Source organism: Salminus brasiliensis, chromosome 3 (genome assembly GCF_030463535.1).
Source record: "Salminus brasiliensis chromosome 3, fSalBra1.hap2, whole genome shotgun sequence".
NCBI lineage: Eukaryota > Metazoa > Chordata > Actinopteri > Characiformes > Bryconidae > Salminus > Salminus brasiliensis.
In genome coordinates, this window is record NC_132880.1 from 29,057,862 (window position 1) to 29,085,458 (window position 27,597).

General features: G+C 41.7%; 2 protein-coding genes across 4 annotated transcripts in view; one reads left to right on the plus strand and one right to left on the minus strand.

Moving 5' to 3' along the window:
- Nucleotides 1-6,897, plus strand: part of jarid2b (jumonji and AT-rich interaction domain containing 2b) — a 145,274-nt gene extending 138,377 nt beyond the window's left edge. For both annotated transcript variants that reach the window (XM_072675841.1, XM_072675842.1), the window contains 8 exons: nucleotides 238-308; nucleotides 437-551; nucleotides 1,367-1,472; nucleotides 2,380-2,562; nucleotides 2,976-3,106; nucleotides 3,284-3,467; nucleotides 3,981-4,088; nucleotides 4,627-6,897. In XM_072675841.1, the coding sequence (XP_072531942.1) occupies nucleotides 238-308; nucleotides 437-551; nucleotides 1,367-1,472; nucleotides 2,380-2,562; nucleotides 2,976-3,106; nucleotides 3,284-3,467; nucleotides 3,981-4,088; nucleotides 4,627-4,821 (1,093 nt within the window). In that variant the 3' untranslated portion in view covers nucleotides 4,822-6,897. The remainder of the gene's footprint in view (nucleotides 1-237; nucleotides 309-436; nucleotides 552-1,366; nucleotides 1,473-2,379; nucleotides 2,563-2,975; nucleotides 3,107-3,283; nucleotides 3,468-3,980; nucleotides 4,089-4,626) is intronic.
- A 1,593-nt stretch (nucleotides 6,898-8,490) lies between these two features.
- dtnbp1b (dystrobrevin binding protein 1b) overlaps nucleotides 8,491-27,597 on the minus strand; it is a 48,797-nt gene continuing 29,690 nt past the window's right edge. Inside the window, exons 2-4 of one of the 2 annotated variants that reach the window (XM_072675843.1) lie at nucleotides 17,755-17,928; nucleotides 11,517-11,660; nucleotides 8,491-9,036 (exon numbers count right to left, since the gene is read on the minus strand). In XM_072675843.1, coding sequence (XP_072531944.1) covers nucleotides 8,750-9,036; nucleotides 11,517-11,660; nucleotides 17,755-17,928 — 605 coding nt within the window. In that variant the 3' untranslated portion in view covers nucleotides 8,491-8,749. The remainder of the gene's footprint in view (nucleotides 9,037-11,516; nucleotides 11,661-17,754; nucleotides 17,929-27,597) is intronic. The other variant, XM_072675845.1, reaches the window with a different exon arrangement.

Here is a 27,597-nt window from a genome sequence, read left to right on the forward strand (position 1 = left end):
TAGCTTGACCTGATGTACACTCACTGCTAATACTGGTGTTCAGTTACGCACACAGCTTGTTTAACCTTTATTCAACCTCTATTCAGTCATCATTCCACATCAGACAGATGACATCAATACTGATAACCCAATACAGGCAATTTATCACTGAGTATTAAGATTGGTGGTGTGTTTTTGAGTCTGGCAGCAGCCCGACAAATGTCTCTCTCACTCATCCTTTCTCCTTCTTTCACTCAGACACGGATGGAACCTCACTGTCCTCCCTCATAACTCTGGATCCATTCTGCGCCATCTTGGTGCTGTGTCCGGTGAGTCTTCAGCTGCTGTTAACCGTTCGGGCCTGAAGAGAACAGGATGAGTTAAGCTGTTTGTGCTTGAAATCTGTAGCTGTTTTTAATGCTCTCCCTGTCTTTGTCTCTGTCTGTCTTTACTGCAGGGGTAACCGTTCCTTGGCTGAACATTGGCATGGTCTTTTCTACCTCATGCTGGTCACGAGACCAAAACCGCCTTCCATACATTGATTACTTACACACTGGTGCTGATTGCATTTGGTAAGTTTACGGAGTTTACTGGAACATGATCTTTTTTTTTTTTTTTGTGCTTCAAGCATAATATGATTTTGAAGGGTATGATTAAAATGTGATATTTATAAATAAACTACATGTTTATAGGTGCGTTGTATTAAAAGGTGCATCATGATTTCATCATTTGGTTCAAATTCGTTTCAAAAATAAGCTGAATACATAAATGAAAATGTTTACACACCAGCAGAAAATGTTTGTATAAAAGTATACAGAGAATCTTATTTTGAGCAGAAAATGATCATACTTATGATAACATTATTATAATCCATTGTATTTGATTGTGACATTCAAATAAGGATGACTGCACCTCTTTACTTCTTGGTACAAACAGTTACACTGTAGCGTGTTTATTGTTTCAGGTCTTTTGGAAATGGGCATACAACCCTATCCACAACCTCATTTGTTACACTGACCCTATTGCTGAAATGGTTTTATTGTGGTATGAATTCAGTAATACAGCTATATTTGCCGCCTGTGGGGCTCTAGAGGGAGCAGCACTCCACGAAAGCAGAAAGGCAGAGATGATCACAGCATGTGTGCTGCCCCAGAGAGACTGTGTGTGTCTGTGTGTGTCTGTGTGTGTCTGTGTGTGTCTGTGTGTGTCTGTGTGTGAGACTGACTCATCAAAAAAAAAAAAAAAAAAACGCAGCCTGTTGCTATGGCAACACACAGCTGGCACAGAGAAGACAGCAGAGAGTTCCCCCACACCCCTCCCTCCTTTTTTTACCCTTTGTCAGACATATACACACATTGACTGAGTGTTTACCCGCTGTGCTGTGCAGGTATTCTGTTCCTGCTGAGGAGAAGACTAAGCTTGATAATGTCGTGCACACGCTGCTGCAGGCCAATGGCACTCCAGGACTCGAGATGCTGGAGAAGAACATAATGGTGAGGGATTACACCCACACACACACACTTGATTTAGGGATGCACTGACCCCACTTTTCCTCTCATTGTAGTTCTGATACCTGAACTACAGAGTACTGAAAGACGTTCTTCTTATAATGTGCATCACTACATCCTCTTAGGCAGCACCTTATGCAGGGATGGCTATGTTCTTTTGGCCTCCTAAGGAGGTCTGACAACAGATCATCTACTTAAACACCTACATTGCTCCAGAGCCTCTATTTCAAGACCCATGCAGTTGGTCAGTGTTCATTAAGTAGTAAGGCTGTACACAGTATACTTCAAAATGGATATTTTGATGTCATTACCAAATAATAAAACATGTGATTTGTCCACAAACATCATTGTTATAAGTGGAAGGTAACATGAGGCTATGACTACACAATCCATTTATGAACATGAATAAATTAGAGGAAAAGGAAATTGAGTGTAGGCCAAAGTAGTATACTGTATTACTAGGTCACGTTCTGCCAGATCCATTTAACAAGGTCAGTATTGGTGCCTGCTACCCATCTAGTACATCAGTGCATAATTTCTGTATCAGCGCATCAGTAATTCTAACAACAGATCACAGATGCAACACATGCACAGTGCTAAATATAGTGTCAAAACAAATGAGGAGATGTACAAGCAAACTCATAATTAAAACATAATCATTCATTCATTCACTCTCACGCAAGTCACTCACAAACAACTGCTACATATCAATCTCATTGTTTCACAGTTTAATCTTGCCTTTTGCCACTACTCACTTATTAGCATACGTACATAAATAGTATAAATCGTCTGTACTTGTCCTTACAAACAAAACCAATGAGTCCCAACCAAAATACAGGAACTTTAAAACAGTCATCACATCGCTCTCCTTCTCTTTGCCTCTTCTTTTCAGATTTCTCCAGAGGTGCTTAGTCGAGAGGGTATAAAAGTGCATCGTACCGTGCAGCAGAGTGGCCAGTTTGTGGTGGTTTTCCCTGGGACGTTTGTATCCAAGGTGTGTTGTGGTTACAGCGTGTCCGAGACAGTGCACTTCGCCACCCCACAGTGGATGAACGTGGGCTACGAGGCTGCTAAGGTGAGCCTGGAACATCTGCTCTCTGCTTCCACCTTCTGGACTAAGAATGTAGTTCTCTGTTTTTCTTTCTCCAGCCCCCCCCCCCCCCCCTTTCTTGAATTGTAGACTAATTTGCTGATGGGACGTGTAATTTAGTCATTATAATAAAGTATGCCTAAGTATAGTATAGAGTTTAAGGTACTGAACTTCCTACATTTCCAGCCACAAGAAGTACTGATTTGAATTGGGAATCTGCTGTTCTGTTTGCTTATGCGAACAAGCATTGGTGGTGTCACAGGTTGAGAGTTGTTTTTTTTTGTTTGTTTGTTTGTTTTGTTTTTTTTAATGTTTATTTATTTGTTTATCCTTCTGTTCCAGTTTTGTTTATTCTGAAAATCCTCACCCTGCTTGCTTTGTTTGTTTTCCTGGGGCAGGATCTGAAATGCAGGCGCATAGCCAAACCCTTCTCCATGGAGAAGCTGCTCTACCAGATCGCCACAGCCGAGTCCAAACGAGAGAACGCACTTCTGCTGAGTACAATCTCCTCTCTGCTCAAAGATCTCAGGTCAGTGCAGCCACTGCACAGGGAGAAACAGATGTAAATCAGATGTTGACTTGCAGAAATTTTAATTGTGCATAACACTTCAGTTGGGTTTGACATACGTACATTTAATCTAAACGTAATTGGGAGATTTAGAGTTGCTCACAGTACAACTGAGGTGATTCTGATTCTGTGCTGTAGGAACATAGAGATGAGGCAGCGGCAGGAACTCTACGAGGCTGGCCTGCTCTCTTCTGCTCGATATGGCACACACGACAGTAACCAGGCCACCGGAGAGGGCAGGAAGAAACCCCGCAAGTGGCTGGCCATAGAGTCGTCCGAGAGGCGCTGCCAAACATGCCAGCACCTCTGCTACCTGTCGATGGTGAGACTACATTTATTCACTTAGCGCAAACAACACGAGCAATGCAGATGGGTTTTCATTGTAGTCTTTATTCAGTCATGTTAATTTAGTTAGATTAACATGTAAAACATATGGTTACAACTCATGGTATTCATCTGAATCCCAAGTATGAAACTAATGGGCAAGTTCTGTAGTTATAAGAGCAAGGAACTGAATTGTGGACTCACATCCAGACCCTTAGAATTTAATTGGTTAGTGGAACAGGTTTTTGAGTTGGTTTTGGAGCCTAATTGTGTCCCTAGGGAGCAATTTGCAATGTTTCTTTAAAAAAAGAGGATGACATATTGTCGCCATCATCAAAATCCCCCAAGTTCATATTTTGTTCTGAACACCATTTGAAAATGGCAGCTGCTCTTTACATTGTGTGCATATTCCACGATGAATGGACCAGTAAAAGTGGCTCAAAGTTATGAGGTGGTGTTACAGCAGTTCATATGTTTGGAGTGACCTAAAGAGATTCCTTGTGTCTTCCAGGTGGTGCAGGAGAATGAGAATGTGGTGTTCTGTCTAGAATGTGCACTACACTATGTGGAGAGACAGAAATCCTGCCGTGGACTAAAGATGATGTACCGCTACGACGAGGTAAAAACCGCCGGCTGTGCATGAAAGCAGTTCTCTGAGCAGAATTAAAACAAGCCTGTGAGGGGAGCTGTTGAGATGAGTTTGCTGGCAGTGAGCCTGTGTGGATGGGCAGCTCCAGGTCTACAGGGTCACAGCTCTGCACAACTGCTATAGAAATTCACGATCGACAGGATGTTGTGTAGGTCCCATTTGTGCCGCCAAAGCAGCTCTGACCTGTCGAGGGGTCCTGTGGTATCTGGCATAAAGACGTTAGCAGCAGATCCTTTAAGTCCTTTTTGTTGTGAGGTGGGGCCACCATGGATCACCTCAGTGAACCTTAGGTGTCCATTACCCTGATGCCAGTATACCCCATCTTCAAGAACTGATGGTTTTATTTGCTGGCCAATATGCATTTCCCACCCCCTGACAGGCATCTTTGTGACGAGATAGTCATTTGTTAGTGGTTTTAATGTTATGGCTGATCAGTTTATAGGGTTACATTATTATAATAACAAATACTTTTCTAACACTCACTTTGTGCTTCTTTCTGTGCCTGCAGGAGCAGATTAACAGTCTGGTGAATTTGGTGTCCGGTAAAGCCATGAAGAGCGCAGCAGAGAACTGTAACGGCTCCAGCCCCGGCAAACCGGCTGCCAAGCGCGGCCCCCGCAAGAGGGCTACCATGGAGATGTCTCTGACCCACCTGCCCAGTCCTGCCCAGCTGTCCAAAAGTGCTGCCACAGCCATCTCATGAGAGACGGCTGTTTCCACACCTTGCTTTTAACCAATCACGTCTCTCTCTCGCTCTCTCTCTCACTCTGTCTTTAAAACCCATTTAACATCCTCTGACTCAGACAGTACGGCAAGAACTTGCTGCGTGTGAGCAAGAACCTGCCTTTTTTTGCACTAGAGCGTAAGAAGGTTGTGGTTTTTTTGGTTGGTTGGTTTGTTTGTTTGTTTGTTTTGATGATTCTTTTAATTAGCATTAAGCGACGTCCTCGCAGGTATAGATCTGACTAGCAGGTGAGAGTGACGTTACCTTCTTATCCAGACTGTCCTTACTCATCATCCCTCCATCGGCCCTGTTGACTGCATACACACACACACACTTTCTCAAGCCTGAGCTGTGAATAGAGGCACACATTGGTGCTCTTTTTTTCCCTTGTGTTCTCTCTTCTTTTCGTTTTGCTTTGGGGTTTCAATGATATAAGGGCAGCCAAGCTGGGGCTTGTGCTTGTTTTTGCTTTGTTTTTATGGTTTTTCTAAGAAAAAAAAAAAAAAAAAAAAAAAAAAGAAGAACTGAATACAGACCTCTTCAGTCCCCACGCGTGCCACTGGTGGGTGGGGGGGTGGTCAGAAAGGCGGGGTAACACTTGAAAGTAAAAAGGACTGCTTGTTTAATTCTGGGTTTTAATTTTAGTTAAGGAGTGTTATTACTTGGTTTTTACTTACTTTTACTCTGCGGATAGGGGAACACTGGTTTCCATGGCAGCATGTGCGGCTGTGTTTCAGGACGTGGGTAGAAGGACAGGGGTGTTATGGCCCCCGTGGTGACAGCAGGGGCTTCTGCAGCGAAACTTGGAAAGTGGTAACTGTGCCTGATCTTCAGCGGGGAGGTCCAACAACTTTTGGTGCTTTTATTTTTTCTTTCCTTTTTTATTATTATTACTATTTTTTTACTGTATAAATCAATGCAGAAACGTAAACAAAAAGGAGTGCTATCTGCCTTCATACACCACAGGACGGAAAAGCTTTGGAGGCTTTCCGCTTCTACATGTGCAATCGTGTTAACATTCCATACATTCAGACCTATTGATTCATCTGTACCAGTTAACATTAATTATTATATTATTGTAATTATTATTATTGTTGTTGTTATTATTATTATTTTTTTTATTTGTGTTTGGACATTTTTTCCATTTCGTTTGGATGTGCTATCTCATAGAGCCACTAGGCAGAGGGTGTAAAATGTGAAATACGAGTCCAAGGATAATTATTTTCCCTCATAAGTTTTTTTTTCTTGCTTTCCCTTTTTGCAGCTGTATCACGAATGAGCTAAAGAAACTCCACAAACATCAACATTTTGTACATACTCCTGTAAATGTCTTTAAATACTTGAGCCTTTGTTTGGGGGTGACAGAAGGAGGGGTGGATGCATGATGAAGAAAAGCCTTACCTTTCAGTTTCTTCATCTGTGTGAGTTTGACGCTTACAGGGTTACTCTGGTGACGTGGATAAAGTTTTTTAAGTGCTGCTTATATCACTGAGAAATAAGATATGGAGTAGCGATGCCCCCTCCCCGGACCCCTCCCCCTCTCTCCCCCAGGTTTCGTTCTTTTGTTTTTAGCTTTACTTTTTTTAAAGAAAAGGGAAAATACCTAAACAAAAAAAAAAGGTTTTTACATTTTCATTACTGAAAATTCAACAATGTAGTAGCTACTCATGTTGCACTGAGCTTGCCAGTGGTGACTGTCAAGATAAAACCTATAATCCAGTTTGTTGGTTGTTGTCCTTTACCGAAGACTGAACTGTTTTAGGAAGTATTTAAATGAAAACCAAGTCAGGTGTTTTCAACAAAAAAAGTGGTTGTCAAGTTTTTATGGCCTTACGATGTCTTTTATTCAGAATTTAGCTTTTTTTTTGTTCCTTTTTCTACAGTATGAAAGATTTGCTCACCGTCTGGCAAAGTTAATTTATTCGCACTGCGTCTCAGCCTTCCCTTTACACATGGGAAGATTTCATGTTGGTTATATTGCCAGTTTTGTTTTGTTTTTTTACTTTTCCAGTTTGTACTTAAGGTTTAATAAAACTTGCGGACAATTCACGGTCAGTTCTTTCCAAGCTGCCTGTCTGTTCATCTTTCTCCATCTTTGCCCAAAGTGTTTGCAGGACCAGTCACACTGTCTGGTTGAATGAATGAATGAATGAATGAAATTCATATTGTTTATATCTACCCATATAAGCCTTAACCTAATAGGACATTAGTTGTGGACCCTGTAGTCTCCTATAGATTATCTATGGCGTTTATTATTATTTTTTTGTCTTTTTGTCCACTTCTGTGTGAACATGTCAAATCCAATCTTTTCAAATCAGATTTGAGTCACTTTCACTGTTCACATGTGCTGTTCCCATAGTGCAGAACGTCAAAACAACAGGTGATGAGAGGAACAGCTGTGACGACAGTCAGTGGAAGGATGCAGAAGTTTGTCAGTGTGTGAATGTGTGCCGTTCCAGGGAAAGATTTTTAGCGTTGCAGATAAATGCCTGTCATATACAGTTAAGAATGTGCGTAAGAACTGTCAAGAAATCAAAAAATTCCACCTGCTGGTGGAACATGCTATAGCATGCTAATTGTCAGCCAGTATGTTTCTCCTTCGGGTTGACCTCAGCAAGAGAAAAAAGCTGAGGAAGAAAAGAATGTTAGGAGTTTGAGTTTGATTTTTTTAGAGGGATACACAATCAGATAACATAAATACAGAACATGTTTGACATAAGAATACACTTTTTTAATAGGATGTTTAATACAAAATGAGCAAATCACTGGAATAGATCTGGTTTCCTGGACATTAATTTAAAGCCTAGTCTTGAACAGATGTCCCCAATTCAAATTCCTAACATGCCTTTTTAATTCAGTGTCTAAATCCATACAAACAGATTGGAACATATTTCTAATCCTCATTGTAACCTTTTTCAATGGGAGCCTGGAATGTGAAATTACGGAAGTCTGGACATGAGAACATTATCAGTGTCTGACTGTGTTGTGAAAACAAACATGGAGTTGGACAAACCTGTAGCTGCATCGACCGAGGTTGGGGACATGCCTTCTGCAACACCAACGTGCCGTTGTGTCAACACTGAACTGCCCCTTTGTGATAATCTACGACAACCAAATGTCAGAAGCCTGTAGAGCCAAAGCCAAAGCGCATCAACCCAAAGATTATATATTGAATGAGGCTGGATGTGCCGAACCTCATGAACCAACAGGGTCAGAAAGGCCTGTTTGAAACCGTGCAGTGATCAATACTGTTATAATACATCATATAATAACTAGTACTGAAAGTTAAAGTACTACATTTTGGGCCAAATTGCTGTATTGTAAGAGTATTGAAAGCTTTTTTTTGTTGCACTGCTCTTTTTAAGTTATTATTATTATCAGACTATGAAGCGTGTAAGTTATTTACTTATGAGTGTTTTTTAAAGGCTCTGTTTCATAGGACAATTAACATTTTGAAATAAATAGCTCTAATGTCGTGTGTAAATATGAAATTGTCAAAGGTTACCACTCACTCATCTGTCTATTTGGTCCATAAACTGAAATTAAGCTGCAAAAAAAACCACTCTGAACGCTGAGCTTTATAAAAGGCCTAAAGTAAGCGAATAATGACTGTGCAGTTCATGGAACAAAAGTACAGCGCACGAGACCTTTAAGACATGGACCCTTTAATATATTAGCAGTTGAACAACAGGAAAAGGCAGCAGCTGGAGGGAGGAACGTTTATCTTTAGGAGAGTGGGGTGGAATACGGCACGGCACGAAACGAGGAATTTCTGTACAAAACCCAAGAATGTCATAAAACACAGCCGACGTCAAACGCCTTCTCTCACCCAGCAAGTGCAAAGCGCACAGTTTTACAAAACACTTTCCTTCCCACGCAAGCCTTCATCCCCCGCCCTCTCTGATCTCTATGTTGCTGAAGAGAGAGGGCCCTTTGCACAGTTCTTGGCTGGTTGATTTTGTGGTGCTAGGGAAGCATCTCCGCACACTCCTTCGCCACCTCTCCGCACCAGCTGGGGTCCTCCTCCTCCTCCTCTGTCCTCTTCTTCGTCATCTTCCTCTTCCTCCCCAGCCTCCGTGTCCTGGCTGGCTGAGTCGGTGCAGGTGGAGGAGAGGGAGGCCAGTTTGTGCCTGAGCTCGGCCTGCGTGGGAACCTGCAGTGTGATCTCGGTGGTGAACGACTCCACATCTGGGCCTATAACATCCCAAAAGACAAAAGTTTTTGACACGTCCTACTCTACCTTATTATGTCATCAGTTTGAGACCTAGATGTGATTGCAGTTGCCGAAGTAGTGAGTAGTTTGATTGGGGCCGATATTAAATGCAATGTGGAATAAGCTTTACCTCTTGGACCTTTAATGTTCTAGAGTTTAGAGTTTAGTTAGGTAAACTACGTCACTGACGAGTGCTTTAATGCCTCTAAAAGCTACGCTCATGCTGCCTGATGCCTGAAACACTGCATTACACATTTTGATATATGTCCATTTATGGTGGAAGAGTATGTGCCTGCTGTTATCTTGCAAAATAGTCCATTAATAAACAGTAATTTACATCACTACACTCAGAAGAAATATAGGCTCCCCGGGGGTTGCGTATATTAAATAAAATGGCCATAGTTGTGCTGTAGACATGACAATCTTTGGGGGTGTGACCACCACCACTCCGACAACCACTCACCAACACTCTGAATGACTTTTTCAATTTCAGCCTCTGAATTAGACAGATTTAGAAAATTGGGCTCCTCCTCTTAGGCCGCTCTCTGCAAGAAGTCACAAGCTCCAGAAGCAGATTACACACATTGCGTGAGCGGCCTCTATATATGTTAACAGAGGCTGCAGGTAGCGCATGCTATAAAACACCAGAATAAAGCACTGCAAATCAGACAGACAACTGTGACTGGGGGTAAAACTGACCTGCTCCCACAAGTGTTACTCTCTCATAGTAACTGTTGCTAGGTTAGTCAAGCTTTTACAGAATGTAGTCGAAAGTCCTGAACTTTCAAAATATAGGCTGTGACTGAAATGGATCCCCACTCCCTCACTTAGCAGTATTGTACTATATTAGGGAGGGACACCATGCGTCAGTACCCGCAGTGAAAACACTGAGATGTTTGATTATTAACAAACTACTTGGCGAAATGATGTGAAGCGCAAATCATCAGAACAATTGTGTTCCATTGTCTGTGGCTTAATAACAAGAGACTCAGTCTGCAGTTTGGTCCACACTCGGCTGATATAGCAAGATACGATGTTTGCTATGAATTACAAGAGCATTATGGGAGATTGTAGTGCCCTCAAAATCACATTCTAATTCCAAAGCGTCCGCCATACTCATTAGTGCCCTAAACAGTAAGTAGGGATCCATTTCAGTCACAGCCACTATGTTTGTTTGGAGGTTTGGACTGTTGCCTTCTTTTAAGTGCTCTCTGTTTTATTGGAAAAATGAGTTTCCCCACCCGGAGGCACGCCATGTACATCTTTCATGCCGCATGAAAGACGGTAAAGACGATTAGCATTGTACAAAAGGTGAATTAATAGTAATAGCAATTTAAAGGTGTAAAAATAATGCACACTTTTCTCAGAGAAAACTGCTGCTGTTGTAGGGAACCATAATGAAGAATGTATCACATTGCTACAAGCACATATCCCCTCTTCTGCCTTTATCAACAAATGGACTGGCCAATTTTACTGAAGGCTGGGACTTCTCATTATGCAGCCATTATGTCGAGCGTTATACATTATCTATTCATATTTTTACCAGTCTCCTCCTCTTCTCGCATGGTCTTTTAGCTAATTAGCTTAGCTTAGTTATTTGATATCTTAATGTCAGGTTCGAGTTCATATTGTGAGTATTATTTGGTGGTGGTTGTGGTGTCAGGAGAGAAGGCACCTGGCCCCAACTATCAAAACTACGCTCTGTGGTTAATGCTGGGACGGGTCAATGAGAGAGAATAGAGTCCAGTCCCCTGAGGCCGTGGACTCTCCTGGCTAAGCCTGGATAATCCACAGAGCTACAGAGAGAGCTAGCCTTTCACTCCTGCCTAATGTAATTAGCACTAATTGAAAGGCCTGTTTGTTCTCCCCAGTGCGCGGCTCATCTCCATGTGTGTGTTTTTGCTCTGGGCTGCGGTGAAGCCTTTGTAAATGTCACCTCTGATTTAGGAGCTGAGGATGAGGAGCAGCGGCTATGGTGGGCCTCCAGGACCCTGAACACGAGGGGATCTCTCTCGGTAGAAGCCAGGCTCATCGCAGACAGCATGTGTTTTTCATTGGGGTTTAATTGGAAAAACAGACCCAGGAGATATAGCTACATGCGGCACTGGACAGCTAACACAAATAACAGCGTGTTCAGTGTGACGCTGCGTGTAAGCTGTGTCAACTGTAATTTGTGTAGCAGTCTGAACAAGCTCTTGGGTAAGTTATGTCAGGTATGATATGGAGAATGGGTGAGGGTTTGTATTTGTGTTCATCTTGTTTATTACCATAACTCTCCTATTCATTATGTTTATTACACTTTTGTCTGATAACCATAATGTCAAGATCTTTGACCATCAAATTTCATTTCCAGTAAGAATCTGCAGTGTCTTTTTTTAATACTGACAGTAATAATTGTAACGTTGATCCAGTAAGAATCTGCAGTGTGTTGTTTTTACTGTCTGACCGTAAAGTTTTATACCCAGCAGAGGTGAAGCTGCACTGTTGTCTTCTCCTCCTGAGTTCAGAAAGACGTCCAGAGCCTCGTGGTCAGACATGTCCATCAGGTCCATCTGCTCCAGCATGTCCACATTCACCTCCATGGATGACATGCTTCCTATTGGCTCTGAAACCACAGGCATAACTGTGTCACAGACATAACAATCTGTTACCCTGTCCTGCCATTTACACTGCAGTAAGGTTTGGAGTCCAGGACATAGATCTTAATAATGAAATACATTTTCAGATATATAAATATTATATGGTATAATATATGCGGTTTAGGTCATGGCGTTTGTCATATCAAACACAATTTGAATAATAATCTTTGGTTGAAACGTAGTGACTTTATTTCGCCTCGAAACTTGGCTGAAGTAGAGGATCACAAAGGGGCAGTTCAGTGTTAACCAGTAATATTAATGCACAGTAAGAATTGTTTACATAAGATGCAGAAATAATGTATATAAATACATTGTGTGTGTGTGTGTATGTGTGTGTATATATATATATATATATATATATATATATATATATATATATATATATATATATATATATACACACGACCATTATTACTTTACCATGTCGGAACTGATCGGTTCTTGATTTTGTAAAGTGCTGACTGAGTGTCTGAGGTTGATTTTGAGGAATGAGAAAGGAGTTCGTTAAGCACGGCCTGTTCCTCATACCTGACTAAAGACGTTGGCTGAGGCTCTTTCAGGTTAACCTGACATACCATCGCTTTTCAATTACTCAAAGCTGCTCAAGGTCCTGACTGATGACTGACGTGTTGCTATAGTAACAGCATCTCTGCCCTGCTGCAGGGCAGAAAGCAGAGAAAGAACTCAATAAAGAAACAGATAAAAAATGGAAATGGTGGTTCTTTGGTGGGGAGGCCTGTGTGGTCCTTTCATAACTGCACAGAGTACTACTGTATTGCTACAGGTTTGAGGAAGTTTAAGTATTCAATTGATGGTTTAATTTTCACAATACTTTCAGTATAATGTACTCTTTGTAGTCAATTACTAAGGATCTAGCTAGACAGAATCAAGTGGTAGATCCATTTTAATAAAACACTACCCTGTTTCTGCGTTATGCACATGCTCCATACAGTCCTTCATATTAGTATTGGCCAGAACTCACAGCTATAGACTGATGTGTTTGAACTGTGTGTGTGTAGCTTGGGTCTTGGCCCATGTTACTGAAACAGACTGTTTAAAAGATACCTGTTAGTGGAAACATGTTCAAATGCTCTAAATCTGCCTACATCTTTCTTAAAGCAAATAAAGCATTGTGTCCCTGTCACGAATGGCAGCTTTAAAGCAGAAGGAAAATGGAATGGAAATGGAACATGGGAGAATTTATTCCAGGTTATTTGGGAGCATTTCTATTGATCCATGAATTATGATATTTTGATACAATGTAAAGAACAACTGGCAAACTGAGAATATTGAAGATATGAGTTTATTGTGACTTCTAGGAATAATCTGAGGGTCCAATGTCACATGGGCATCACATTTTCTCCAAGAGGGATGGATTATAAAGTTTCTCCTCTGAACTCCAAATGCTTTAAAAATATGATGAATTAGCATATTCATTTTATTAGAACTTCTTTTTTGATGTTTTATAGCTTTCTCTGTCATTTTAGAATTGGCTACCACTCCTGTGGTACTTTTTTAAACCCCACTGAGAGCTTGTGGGATTGTGCTGGGAATACTGTACACGTCTACTATAACATGTGTAGAGCATGTGTATTTATTTACAAATAAAATTAAAATGTTTTGAAAAAATATGATAAAGCAGAGTGGGACAAGGTCATCAAGACCATTGGAGGACCTACACAACCCTGAAGCAGTCATTGACCTACACAATTCTTTTATCCTTTTTTTCTGATTTGGTTGATGCATATCAGTGATCGGTATACAAAGAAAAACTTGGTTATTTATAATATTGAAAACAATGATTCCAAAAGCAGAGTTTTTATTTATTTATTTTATAGCAGACCTGCTTTAGCAATGCATAAGTATAAATAAGGTTGGCAAAATCCAAATAAGTGCATCTCCAAAATGTCCTAAATGCAGCTTTAATGCACTTTTATTTAATAGTTTGAAAGTTTATCTTGCCTGTCTGGATAATGTCAGAAAAGTAAATCAGAACTGCCCCAGTTTTTAATGTCAATCCAATAAAAAACTGAAAAGGGATAAATGGTACTGAATGTTTGCATGATGCATTATCTGTTCTGATGCTGCTTTTTGGAGATTTTCTTTCTATTGTCTTAATAATGCCTCATCATGGGCATGTTTGTAATTACTGTCAGCTACATCTTCATGTGCAGCACACTGGGTCTTTTCGTAGTTTCTAATGAATTAAAGGAAAGCATTTAGAAATTCAACACCCAATCCCCCTGTGTAAAAAGTATTTGCTGATGTCTGGTGAGGAATTTTGACCCACATCTCCTGAGTGGCATCTTGCAGGGCTTTGAGAATGAACTGCGTTTCAGGACATTGCTGAGTAGACTTGCTTGCATGATTCGGATCACTGTCATGTTGCATGACCAAGCTGTGCTTCAGCTTCAGCTCACAGATAGATGCCTTGAATTTTTACTGAACATTCACTAATACAAATCATCCAGAAACTGACAAACCCAAGAACAACACCTAAAGAACTGAGGTCAGTGTTCATAATGTTTTCATCATAAAATTCACCAAATACACAGAAGGCATCTGCACAATCCTCCTGAATCTAAAGTGTAGCTTTTTGGCCAACATGGGCTCTCTTATATTTGGTGAAACTGCTCATCTGTGAAGCATGGTGGTAGTAGTCTGATGGTTTGGGGATATTTACTGCATTGAGAACTGAACCTTTTGCAACCACTGATTGAAATTTTGCTCTGTATCCAAGAGTTCTTTAAGAGATTGTCAAGCCTGTTAGTTGAAGCTGCAGCACAGTTGGGTCATGCAACAAGACGATGATTCAAAGCACACAAGCAGATCTAGCTTGCAATGGTTAAAAATAACACCCTTTGGAGTGGTCTCTATCTGAACTAGAGATGGACCAATCAGTGTTTTTGGGACTGATACCAACTTTACTGACCGATACCGTTGCCATCTAGTGGTGACCTCACACTACGCTGCAGCAACTTGCAAAATATGGATCATATAATCTGATCAACTCTCAGAATTGGCTAAATTATTCAATATAATTATGCCGATATATAACCCATTGATCTTTCCATCTCTGAACCCTATCAAAATGTTGTGGCAGGACATCAGTTGGGCAGTTCAAGCTCGAAAGCCTATAAATGTCATTGAACTGAATCAGTTCTGCACAGAAAGGCCAGATTTACTCCTACAAAAAGAGTTTGGCTGCAGTTATTTCTGCTAAGGCAAAGCTATTGAAAGGGGTAATTAATTTGTCACACAGGTGGGTTGGCTGTTGGATGTCTTTACATACTGTTGGCTAGATGCAGTTTAAAAGAGAGCTCTAGAGTCCTGGATTCATCACCTTCCTGCTGTTTCTGTGTCATGCTGTTAGTGCATGCATCATACACACAGGGTAGAGCGAGAAGGGTAGCTGTTACATGTGTGTGTTTCTGTGTATGTGTAAGACAGAGACACCGTTAGTCGGAGCAGAGAGGTGCATACCTCAGGGAAGAGTTAGATCGGAGCAGCAGGAGGGGAAAGGACAGAAAGAGGGACGAGTTAGCTTTCTTTATGCAGTGTTTCTGCACTCTCTCAACCATACACTTTCCCAAACAGTCACACTCTTCCAGCTCAGTAACACACACACACACACACACATACTTACATCCACACACAGTTCAAACACTGAACAAAATCAAAAGCAGCTGCTCATGCTGGATCTTTAGGCACAGGCTTCCTCAGAACCCCACCTCCACGCCCTCATGTAGCTCCACCTTTCTGGTGTATAGTTTAAGACTGTAGCCCAGCTGTTGATGCACAGCTTGTGCTAGTCATCCTCTAGCACTTCATGTATGTTCTGTTTCTGACCACAGAGCATACACACTACCATGTCAGTGTCACTGCTGTGCTGAGAATGGTCCACTACCAAAATAATCTGAGAGGAACCCTCAGGACCTTCTAAGACTTCAGAGAATAGTATATAGAAGAGTGATAGAGAACCGTGTAGGCTTTTAGTATAGTAATACTATAGTAATATTACTACATTAATTTACTGTATTGTATTTATTGTACCTAAATGCCCAAAATATAATCCATCAGTGTACTGTACTGTATCCTTGCTGACGTAACCTGTTTCCATATAATCACTGTTGTGTACTGCTCTGATTACAGGTCTGATTACAGGTTTCTGGTCAATACTGCTGTCTTTCTGATCTACTTCTTTTACAGGCCGAACATTACTTTCTTCATACTCCTAAATCCCTTTCTTCATTTCCTCTTTTCTTCTCTCTCCACCATGTGCTGAACTGCCTCCAGCTGTCTGCTTGGCTGCTGGTGCCTACCCTCTGGGTCAGCCTCGCCCCACTCTAGAAGGTCTAGTGGGTACATTTTTAACCCCTAACCCCTTTGTTTTGTTCTGGTACTGCCAGGCCTGGCTCTCCGCTAGCTCTGGATCTTCACATTGATTCATCCTCGCCTCATTGCATAGACTGTTACCAAATTATTTGGGGAAAAAAAAAAACAGTTGAAATGGCTTAAATAAGAAAATGCTTGAATTTCAAACCAACCCTAACTACAGTCTCATTGGGCCACTAGCAGAAATGAGCATTTTCATAGAGAGGACTTTACCAGGACATTACTGTCCTGAACTTCAGGCCTAGGTCTAATAGTCACGGTTTGCCTCCGATGATGGACTGATTGTGAATTGTGCAGCAACAGATGTGTTACAGTCTATGATTGTACAACTATATAGTGGACCTACAAGGTAGGTGGAGCTCTGGCCAGTGATTAGAAGTACATCTCGATTCTCCATGAGCTACATTGCCACACGTTATTTAGATATACTGAACACATTGTGAGGAAATCACTCTCCTCACAATCCGTTCTTATGCTTAAGAGCACTTCTTTTGCTCTGTCCTTTATTATCCAGTTTTCGATGGGATTTGTCTGTTGTTCCAGCATGACTCCCTCAGCCACTGTTCTATGCATCTTTCATCACATACTGTATCTCCAACAAGCCATTTCAAACAGGAGGGGGGGGATGAGGTGGAGGAAATGACATTCAGTACAGCAGAGGGAAAAGGTTTTGTGTTTGTTATTGACTGCGTGCTGGGCTCCAGGCAAACTCATTCAGAGTAACGGCAGCTAAGAGGTTTCAAAACCACTCTCCCAAGAGCAATCTGCCTGGAATTTAATGGAGTTTTTATACAGGCTTACGCAAATAGTTCATTTACAAAATGATCTAATGCAGTGTTTCCTGATCTTGTCCTTAGGGACCTCCAGATGCTTCCCACTCCCACTCATTTTCAGCTCCTAACACACCTGTACATGGTGTTCCAGATTACAAACCAGTGGACCAGGTGTGTTGGAAGCTGCAATAGAGCAAAAATGTTTAACCTGGAGATCCCTCAGGACTAAGCTGGGAAACATGGTAATAGAGCACGGTAATAAAGTAGCTCAAGTCGTGTGGACTCTGCAATGTTAAAAATCCCTGCTTTGCCAATCTAATCTAACCCAGCTCATGAAAAGCATTTTCATTGCCAGATGAAGTGAATCAGGTGTGTTTGGGCAGGGAGTTCTTAAAAACTGCATAGGGTAATGAGTCATCTGGACTAGAGACAAGAACCACTGCTGTTAGTATGATTTTCAAGTACTAAGGAATCAAACCACAGCCCTGCACAAAGGACTGCTTCCCTCCTCTATAGCCCTGTCTGAGCTGAATTAGCTTTACCAGAGGAGGTTCTGTAATTCGAGTGAAAACTGATGAGATCTGTGATTTGATTTCAGTATGAATATGCAGTGTATGTAGTTTTTACAGTCTGACAGAAATAACTGTGGAAGTGAATTTAATGCACTGTCCTAAATCAAATTCCTTATAATTCACACTATTATTCCTTCACTGGTAAAAGTTAAGGGCAAACATGTTAATAGGCAAAATGCTTTAAACTCAAAAAAATCTGCTTTAAATCTCTGTGGGTCACCAGGACTAGACTGTGACACCTCTAGCGTGGTAGTAGTTTCTTATGCTTTTTCATGCTATATCTCTGTTACACTAAACAGAAAAGAGGCTCTGTTTTTCACCTCTCCGCTCAGCTATCTGCAGGTACCCGGTGGACAGGTAGTGCTCCATGTCCTGCTGAAACGCCTCCTCAAAAAACTTCTGTCTGTCCTTCCACTTCACCTGCTGCTGCTGCTGCTGCTGCTGCTGCTGCGGTCCAGCGTCCGCCTCTGGGACCCTCTGAGCGTCCAGCTCCGCTGTGATAGGAGGAAAGTGAATCCAGAGGACAAGAGAAAATGAACACTGTTTGTTATGGGGAAAGTTGGACAGTACTTTTAAACTGATTTCTCAATTGACCACAATGACAAGTGACCTTGTTAAACTGAAGTGATAAACCAGTTCCATGTTGCATAGGATTGTCAACTGTGACGTATATGAGTATCAATGAGTATCAGCTTTACCAGGACAGTGGAACACTGGTACACTGAGGTCAATAATGTTTGGTTAGGCCTATTGAGGCTGCTTTTGGCCCTCTTCTCAGGTTCTTCTACTTTCATTGCAGTCACGGATGTAACAGCCCTGTATAACTGTATACTGAGCATGGGTTTAGGCTGCTTTCCACATCTCTTGATGTTTCTGTACTTTTGGTCTGTTGTGCATCTGCCTTAACATCTGTCAAAGAAGCCCGGCTCACACATTGCATGCCTCATTCAACACAAATATGTTTCTCAGAGAGGTGGAGCAGACTTCAAAAAGACATAAACAGCTGTCGGTGAAATAAAGCTGCTTCACATATTCCAACAATAACCACATGGAATCTCTCAGTTCACCTCAAACAATTCCCCATCCTGCTGCAGCTCCGAGCAAACCAGAGCTGTTAGTCATTTGGCCTGCGGGAGGGGGTCGGCCTGCACTGAACCAGCACTAAACACTGCCTGGCTATTGTGAATTTCATTTAAATCAAGACAGATGCCATATACGCAGTCACATATACCCCCGCACGTAAAGTACACACACAAACAGAGCCTGGATAAAGACCTGATTGGTCAGGACAGGACAGTGAGCAGCTGCCAGGGCTGTCCAGGTTTTGTTCGTCCTTCTTTCAGCTCCGGTCAGTAAGGGTTGACGAGTATTTTCATTTTCCTCTCTTTGTCCACTGCCAGGGTCCGAAGTGTGCCTGCCTGAGTCAGTTACAACTGTTCAGATGCTTTGTATTCATCAATCAGCCACAACATTAAAACTAGCTGTCTGATTTTGTGTAGGTCCCTCTTGTGCCGCCAAAAACAGCTCTGGCTCGTCGAGGCATGGACTCCACAAGGCATCCTGGGGCATCTGACGTTAGCAGCAGATCCTCTAAGTCTAGTAAGTTGTGAGGTGAGCCTCCATGGATGACATCAATGAGCCATTGGTGTCCATGACTCTGTCACTGGTTCTCTGTGTGTCTTTTCTTGAAGCACGTTTGGTAGATACGTTTGCTGACCACTGCTTACCAGAACCAAGACCTGCCTGATGTTTTGGAAGTGTTCTGACCCAGTCATCTAGCCACCACAGTTTGCCTCTGGTCAGTGTCACTCAGATCCTTATCCTTAGCCCATTTCTCCTGCTTTTAACACACCACCTTCAAGATCTGTCTGTTTACTTACTGCCTAATAAACACCCCTTGACAGATGCCATGGTTTTAATGTTATGGCTGACAAAAACAATTACTGAAACATCACTGATATCTCTCTCTCTCTCTCTCTCTCTCTCTCTCTCTCTCTCTCTCTCTCTCTCTCTCTCTCTCTCTCTCTCTCTCTCTCACACACACACACACACACACACACACACACACACACACACACATGCATGCTCAAACAAACACACAAACCCAATAATATCACATCTCAGCACTGCTCTGCCAGTGAATACTGATTTGAGAGAGAGAGTGAGAGAGGGCAGGCTTTATACAACAGTACACACTGACAGAGATCGAGCACTACACTTCATTTGTGCATCTCTCTCTCTCTCTCTCTCTCTCTCTCTCTCTCTCTCTCTCTCTCTCTCTCTTATTCAGCATTCTCCACAGAGACACAGATACCAGCTCTCTCCCCTTATCTCTCTCCTTCTTTCGTCTCATTCAGTCTCCTAACCTCCCCCCAACTGTGTGGGCTGGTGTGTGTTCTAGGACAGCTGAGACCACTCTATTAGGTGAGAGACCTGAGGGGGCGTCTACCACTGTGTGTGATTACTTTTTGTTTGTGTGTGTGTGTGTTTGTGTGTGGACGTGTTGTATGTGGGGGCCTTAAATGAAACATCGGTGCTTTGGAGAGAGTGTGTGTGGGTGTAAGTGTGTATGCTGAGTGATTTTGAGAGTGTGTGTAAGTGCATTTGTGTTGATCTGCACTTAGGAGGCTGCAGTATCATAATAACTGTGATGAAGTAGCTCGTGCAAAAAAGTATGTGCTACAGCAAATCAGTAGCAAATTATGAATCATTATTCATGATTTCACTTTTTAATTTTATTGTAGGTCATCCTGAGACATTTCACTATATAGCCATTTCATATATATATACGTGTTCATAGTACTTTTGTGTGATGGTGCCATTTTTCTGTCTGTATACTGTACATGCGTATGTGTCCAATATATATGTACATATCATTTAGTATATATGCCCAACTGTTTATGAAATACACATGTCCAAAACGCCTCTTTTATTGAAAGTATTCAAGTACTTGAAGTTGCACCCATTGCTGACACAGATGAAAAATGCACACACACACGCTTGTCTAGTTCCTGTAGAGAAGTACTGCCAATAGAATAGGACTCTCTGGAGCAGATAAACATAAATCTATTGGCATTATGCCCAATGCCAGGAATGTGCTGGAGCTGTGGAGCTGTGGAGCAGTGAAACTGCGCTCTCTGGAATGATGGTGCTCCATCCAGTACTTTTGGAATCCGTTGGGGACGGGGTGGGGTGGTGATCATCAAGTATCCTGATCTCACAAACGTGCATGTTGCAGAATGCAATCAAACTCTCACAGCAGTGCTCCATAATAGCAGAAAGTCTTCCCTGGACAACAGAGGCAGGGTTGGTTGTTTGTTTGTTTTGTTTGTTTTTTTACAGTTGATTTTAGAAAGACTTTAAATGAGCAAGTGTCCCAATACTTTTCGGTCCTTATGGTGTATGGGATTATCCCAAAGGTACGTTCAAAGACATTTACATGTTCTGTTATTCTTGCCACGGTCGCGTATTAGTTACTTGCACCCTTAAAAAAGAGGTTCTTCAAGGATTCTTTAGTGAAGGCAATGATGCTATTTAAGACCATGATGACTCAGCAAAGGGTTTCACTATTGCTAATGAGTCAAATAACCCTGTTTGAGTACTATATACCTTTCTGAGTGTAGTCCATCATAAAGATTGTATCAAAGATTAAGATGATATATTGTAGCAATTGCACAGCAGAGCAAGAGAATTTAACCTCCACATTTAACACATGCATGGCAGTGAACACACACACACACTAGTGACTAGGTGCACTTTACACACATACGCCCGGACGAGTGGGCAGCCACCTTAGCACCCAGGGAGAAACTGGTATTTTGGGTGTTTTGCTCAAGGGCACCTCAGCCATGAATGCTGAAGTACATGAAAGAGCTGTTCCTTCACTTCCCTCATCCCCACTTTCCGCTGGTCTACAGGATTGAAACAGTGACCTTCTGGTCTCAAGCTCGCTTCTAGACGTTGTACTTTATAATCTAAAAAAAACGAGGGCCCTCCAACAGCTGCAGATGCACATTAGAACTGTAAATTACAAATATAGGAGTGCAGGGATGTGCAGAGGACACCGCTGCCAGTAAATTTATTTACACTATTTCTGCTGAGAATAATTCATTTATCATGCCCTCTGTGCACAGTTATAGGATTTATAGCACGAGCACATTTTTATAGTGTTATTTGACTAAGTGGTCTTGCCTGCAGCTGTCCCACTTAAGTTTAGCAGTGCTACTGTAAAAGTTTGTGTTCTTAAGTAGGCTAATTCAACACTCCTCTCCTACTGCTTTGTGTTGCTGTGTGGGAGAATTAATGAAAGGTTGGAGCTTCCTGGAGTTCCTGCTCTCGTCTTTCATCCTAAAGCCAGGCTCTGTAGCACATCTCTCCTTTTAATTATCACCATCTATTCTGCTTAACCACTTGCCCACTGTAGTTCACATGCAGCACTGCCCTGGGTTTACTTAGTTACTCTCTATCCATCAAACTGTTTATTTTAAAACCAGGGGAAGTGAATTACATTGATCTGTGTCTTGTTACAAATATGCTGGATATGCTGGGTCAGATGGTCAGAGCCTCTCTAAAACATCAGGCAGGTCTTGTGGGGTTTTCCTGGAAGGCCGTGGTCAGTACCTACCAAAAATGCTCAGAAGAAGGACAGAGTCATGGGTGCCCAAGGCCCCACCTCACAACTTACATCACTTAAAGGATCTGCTGCTGTCTTGGTACCAGATACCACAGGACACCTTCAGATGTTGTTGCTACCCTGACCACGTGCGAGTGCTCCTTCCCTTGATGAAAGATAGCAGGGACTTGCCACTTCACAGTGCTGCCCGGTTCTCTGGAGAGCATCTTGGAACAGATGCCTGAGAACATGATGTCTTACGTGGCAGCCTGCTTTGTAAACTGAAGAACAGTCATCTGGCCTTGCCAAACCTTTATCTCAGGTGGCTGTGCTCTAAGGAGAGGCGGGGCTACTGCAGAACACCCACCAGCAGTTCATAACACAAACATGTCCCTGTACACTGGCTCTAATGCTGAACCGAAATGAAATGAGTCATTTGATGAATCAGAGGGCTGCGTGTGACTTTGGGGACATGAAGCCATGTGTCATTAAAGTGGCATCAGTTGAAATGTCCCATAATGCCACACACACAGACATGCATACACTCCGAAATGCCTCTACAATTCATGATTCATGATTTATCTGTTGTTGGTTGCATCGCCATCCATCTTTGCATCTGTGTTATATAAAGGCAGCGCAGATTTGCATGTAGCTCAGTTTGTAGAATAGAAGTGACATATCCACTCTGCTGTCTGAATGTAAATGTGAGCATGTGACAGCAGACATGAGCTGACCAATGAGAAGCTTTCTCAAGTCCTTTTTGTCAGCTGTGTGGTATCAGGGGTCTTTATTGTGTGTCTGTTTGCACAAGATACGGCAAATGTAACTCTCAAAATGTAAAACTCAGTGTGAGAAAAGACCTGTTTTGACTGGAAAAGACCTTTAAGAAGATTTTGTGGACTCTGGAGAGGTGGTACCCTGCTCTACTGTGCAGCAATCCCTGTACAAGTATGACCTTAGTGGATGAGTCATCAGAAGAAAACCTTCCCTGCATCCTGAAGAAGTTAATATAGACCTTTTGGGCCAACGTGAGCAAAGAATAACACCACAACAGTGATGGATCAATCATGCTCGGTAAAGGGAAGAATGGATTTGAATTAAAAGCAAACGTCTCACCATCTGATGGCTTCTACAGCAAGATAATGATCCTATACACCTCAAGAGGGCAAGGGGTAGGTTTTACCATGCCCTTAAAGTCCCCTGACCTAAACCTTATAGAAAATCTGTAGTTCATGCAAGACAGCCCAAGCATCTCACAGAACTAGAAGCCTTTTGCAAAGAAGAATGAGCAGGCTACAGTATACTGCTACAGTATAGGCTTTTTTACATTTTTGTCATTTTGAAACTAAAATATGGGAATAAATAAATGTAATCTGTCTTAAAATATTAAAGAAAAAGATCATCTTTAGCTTCATGCCTTTTGGAAATCAGGTCATCTTTTGCTCACTTAGCTATTCACAGTAATTGCATGCCACTGCCATTGCATGCCATTGCCTTCTTCCCAAAAATAAATAAATAAAAGAATTAAATGATGAGCTCCCCCCAAAAGCCCTTGAAATCTGTGCTGTTTCATCGTCTTCATTTCTTACTCTTATTTATTATTTACATGCTAGAATGAGCAGCTTTCCATTTGAATGTCCATTCTACCTTAAATGATGTAGCACTCACTTCCTGGCACCTAATTGCTGCACCATTTAAGCACTATTTCACTTTGCCTAATTTTCAAGCTTTATTCAATCTGTAAATCACTGTATGAGCCTCAGTTACAATCAGCAAACTAAGGCTGTACCACTTGAGGTATAGTTTGCTGCCCTCCTAAATTATTAACTATAGATGTGGGTGTAACTTTTTTTAGGTTGGTTGCTGTCAATTTGGACTAGCTCTCCTGATTGGCATTGCTTTAGCCTGAGTTTAGAGTGTTAGAATTTTTGCTTTTGTGATTTTTTTATTCATAAGACTTTAGTGGATTTGGGTCAATCATTCTACCACTACCGATTAAAGAGCATGTCACATTAATCAATCTAAGACTAAGCCAAGTCTCTTTTGGTTTGTTTTTGCTTTTTAATGGTGCATCATTCATCTTCTCACTCTGTCTGTCTCCCCACATGCAGGTTACCACCACTACCACCACACCTCTACTCTGATTATGACTGTTTAAGCAAGATGCTGTCCAAAAAGCATAAAGGAATGGTGAGTCAAGCCTTCATAGACTTTGGGTTTTGACCATTGCCATCAGGTCAGGAGGGGTTTTTCCATTTTTGGCTTTGTGGGCTGATGCTGGCCCAGGTGAAAGAACAGTTGTAAGTACAGCTTGGCTTTACCCACCATCCCTCAAGATGTGTGTGGACCTTTTTTTCTCTCAATGAACTTCTTCTGGGTGTCTGAACAGCAAAGTAGCTTGCAGCCTTTAAACACTGGCTGGAGACCATCTTTTTCAAGAATACTTAAATAAGCACTGATCCTAAGCCTTCAACTTGTTGACATTCAGGCACAGTGTAGTGTATGTGAGTAGCTGTTGAGCATTCTGCACTTTTTTTGTACATCTAGGTATCCACACTGATTTGGCTGTATCAAATCTTGAGGTATCTTTGGACTCTGGGCCTGAGTTATTGTCTGAGTTCATAGTGTAACACTCTGGATTAGAGTGTCTGTTAAATGCCATTAATGGAAATGGCAATTGTGGTTTAACTGACTGTGACAACCTGATTCTCAGGCTGATTTCTGTTCCCAAAAAATCTGAGCCCAGAGGCAGCCTGAATCAGGACTTAACAGAAGGTGGAGGGATTACCTGAGGCTGCCCTGTCCACGTTTAAATGCATCCTGTTCCAGTAAGGCCTCACATCCAGCTGTTCTAACAGTCTGCACAGGTAAAGGTAAAATGTGCTCATGAATGTGTATGAGAGTGAGCTGCAGAGTTTAGCTGCTGTGAGCTGACAGAAACAAAGATATACATTTCTTACTGCAGCATCCACCTACTGAGACTATTCATAGCTCCAGTAGGAAGGAAATGTAGAGTGAGCTGTTCAGCGTGGTGCTCAGGAGATACCGACGTTCATGTCTGTTTACTTATCCAAATATGCAATGTTCAGTTCTTTAAAGACTCGTGCTGAACAGCAGGTCTGAACTTCAGCCACGACACTAGAGATGCTCCATTTCACAGTTGAATCCAGTTGCAGTCACTGCCAGGGATAACAAAAGCATGGTGAAATGTGATATGAATGATTTTTTAATCCAGGTTCATTTAAACAGGTAGATGAATTCTGTTGAAAGTGCAGATTCTGAACGTTTGATCCATACCACATAAATAGATGAGGAGATGATGTTATTATGAGCCAATAGTTGTGTGTACAGATGTTTTTGCACAAAGAGAAACCATCCTTTACATTTTACCATGTTTTTGTAATTGTTGTCAGTGCAAATTGAAGGCAAATGTAATTCATTATGTAACCATATAATTCATCAGTAGTAAGAATTTTGGGAGTACAGTGAGAGTAAAGTTCCCCTGACCCCCATTTGTCTTCCATCAATACCTTGTTAGCTGAGCAACTCGTAAATGAGCTACAGCTGGAATTGCTTCAATACCGTATGTCAATATTAGTCAATATTTCTCCCCCTGTAATTCTTTACTATTTGTTGCAGGTTAAGACTGTCATGTGGGGAGGCCTTTCTATTCTCAGACTCCTGACCATGGAAGTCTGTGTTGTGAATGGGATTCAAATTTAAAGGTCTCCTTTCTCTTGACAAGAAGGCCCACTCTGTAGCCCTATTCTGACAGGATTAGTTTAACCTGGGGAGGTGGGTAATGTAATATTACCAGATAAAAAAATCTCAGTGATTTTAACTTTGTCCGAATGCTGCACCATGCTAGACATTTTTAAGGGCTGCAAGCTTCTGCGTCAGGAAAGATTCCGGCGCTTTTTACCTTCTGTAAAACAAGCCGTAAAAAAAACTTAGGTTACATCAATCTTAATGATTAATCTTAATTATATCCTGTGGAATTTATATCCTTTTTTTCCCCCCAATTTTGCTCAAGTATGGCGATGATCAAGAAGGCACTTAGTTTCTTCAGGCATGGCACAGATAGCTTGGGTCGTTCTGCTTTAGGCACATACGTGTGTAGCGTGGCCTATAGCCCACATACGTGTTATGAACACTCCCATCTCAGTCATTAATACAGAGAATTTCTTATCCTGTGTAAATCATTCAAAACAGTTACAGATGTCCTGTAGTAAAATTACATGACTCCACATCTCCATGTGTAACTAATCCCATCTGAATAGGTCTTAAGACAGTGGCACCCCTCTGGAGCTGTGAAACCATGTCCAGTTCCATGTCCAAGAAAGAATGGAAAGGTAAACGTAGTAAGAACTATGTTTTTATGTAGTGTAACTTTCACAGCTCTAGAGTGGCACAACAGTCTAACTGCCCACACACCGAGTGTGAGGATATCATAAGTTCAAATTCCAGTAATGGCTCAGCTCTCCATTGTCCAGCCTCGTAGTCTGGGGATGTCATGTGATAGGGGTTAGTTTTAACCTACAGATAAACAGAATAAACAGTGATCATCTTACAAAATATTAATGCAATTTCAATTTTAATTATTTAATTACTTTTAAATAGTATCACAAGACAAAAGCAACTGTAACTTGCAGGTTACAACTGTTACAGCATCAGCATGCTCTTTATTTAGTTGTGAGTTGTGTAAGCAATGTGAGTGTGAGGGTTTGGCAGTGTTGAGCCATTGGCTTCGGCCTCCTCTCCAGCATCCAAGCCGCCTTTGAAGTGGACTGAAGCTGGGCCTACAGCCAAACTGTCCGATTCACATCTGGACCCAACATGTGTGTGTGTGTGTTTGTCTGCCTGTTTATCCCTTCCGGAATTTCTCAAAACGGCGAGTCAGCCAGGAGGCAATGTTTTAAACTGATGAAATAGATTTCATAGATATTACAGAAGCCAGATCTCAATGTCATTCACTTCAAACTTGGCTCACAAACTGGCACATTAGTTTGGCATGACGTCCAATAATGTTATTTCTACGAGTATCGGGAACTTTTCAGTGGCAGTGTCAACTCCTACTAGCAGTCTCCTGCCAGTCTGAAAGTTGTCAGCTTCTGACAGTTATTGGAAGCATTTGTGGGAGTGGGCAGCGAGGCGCTACATTTAAAAACTGCTCGCTGCCTTCTCCACTGCGACGGATTCTCTGAGAGGGTGCTTTTCACGCTGAGACAACAGGAGGGGAATTCTTATTAATATGAATTTGTGTGTGTGTGTGTGGGGTGGGGGATGTTGGGGGGGGGGGGGGGGGACTGTGCCTATTCATGTGTTGAAGAAAAAATAGATTTAGCATGTTCAGCCAAGCTGCAAATAAAATTTGGGGAAACAGTGTTATCAGTGTTGGACTCTCCAGCCTAGTTTCCTATTATTTATGTCTAGCTAGATTCCAAATGCTCCCAGATTTTTTCTTACAATTTTACTGCTTTTAAAAAGAGACTTCTGTGGTTGACATTTCACTTTTATCATAATTACTATCTTAAAATCATGTTGGCTGCGC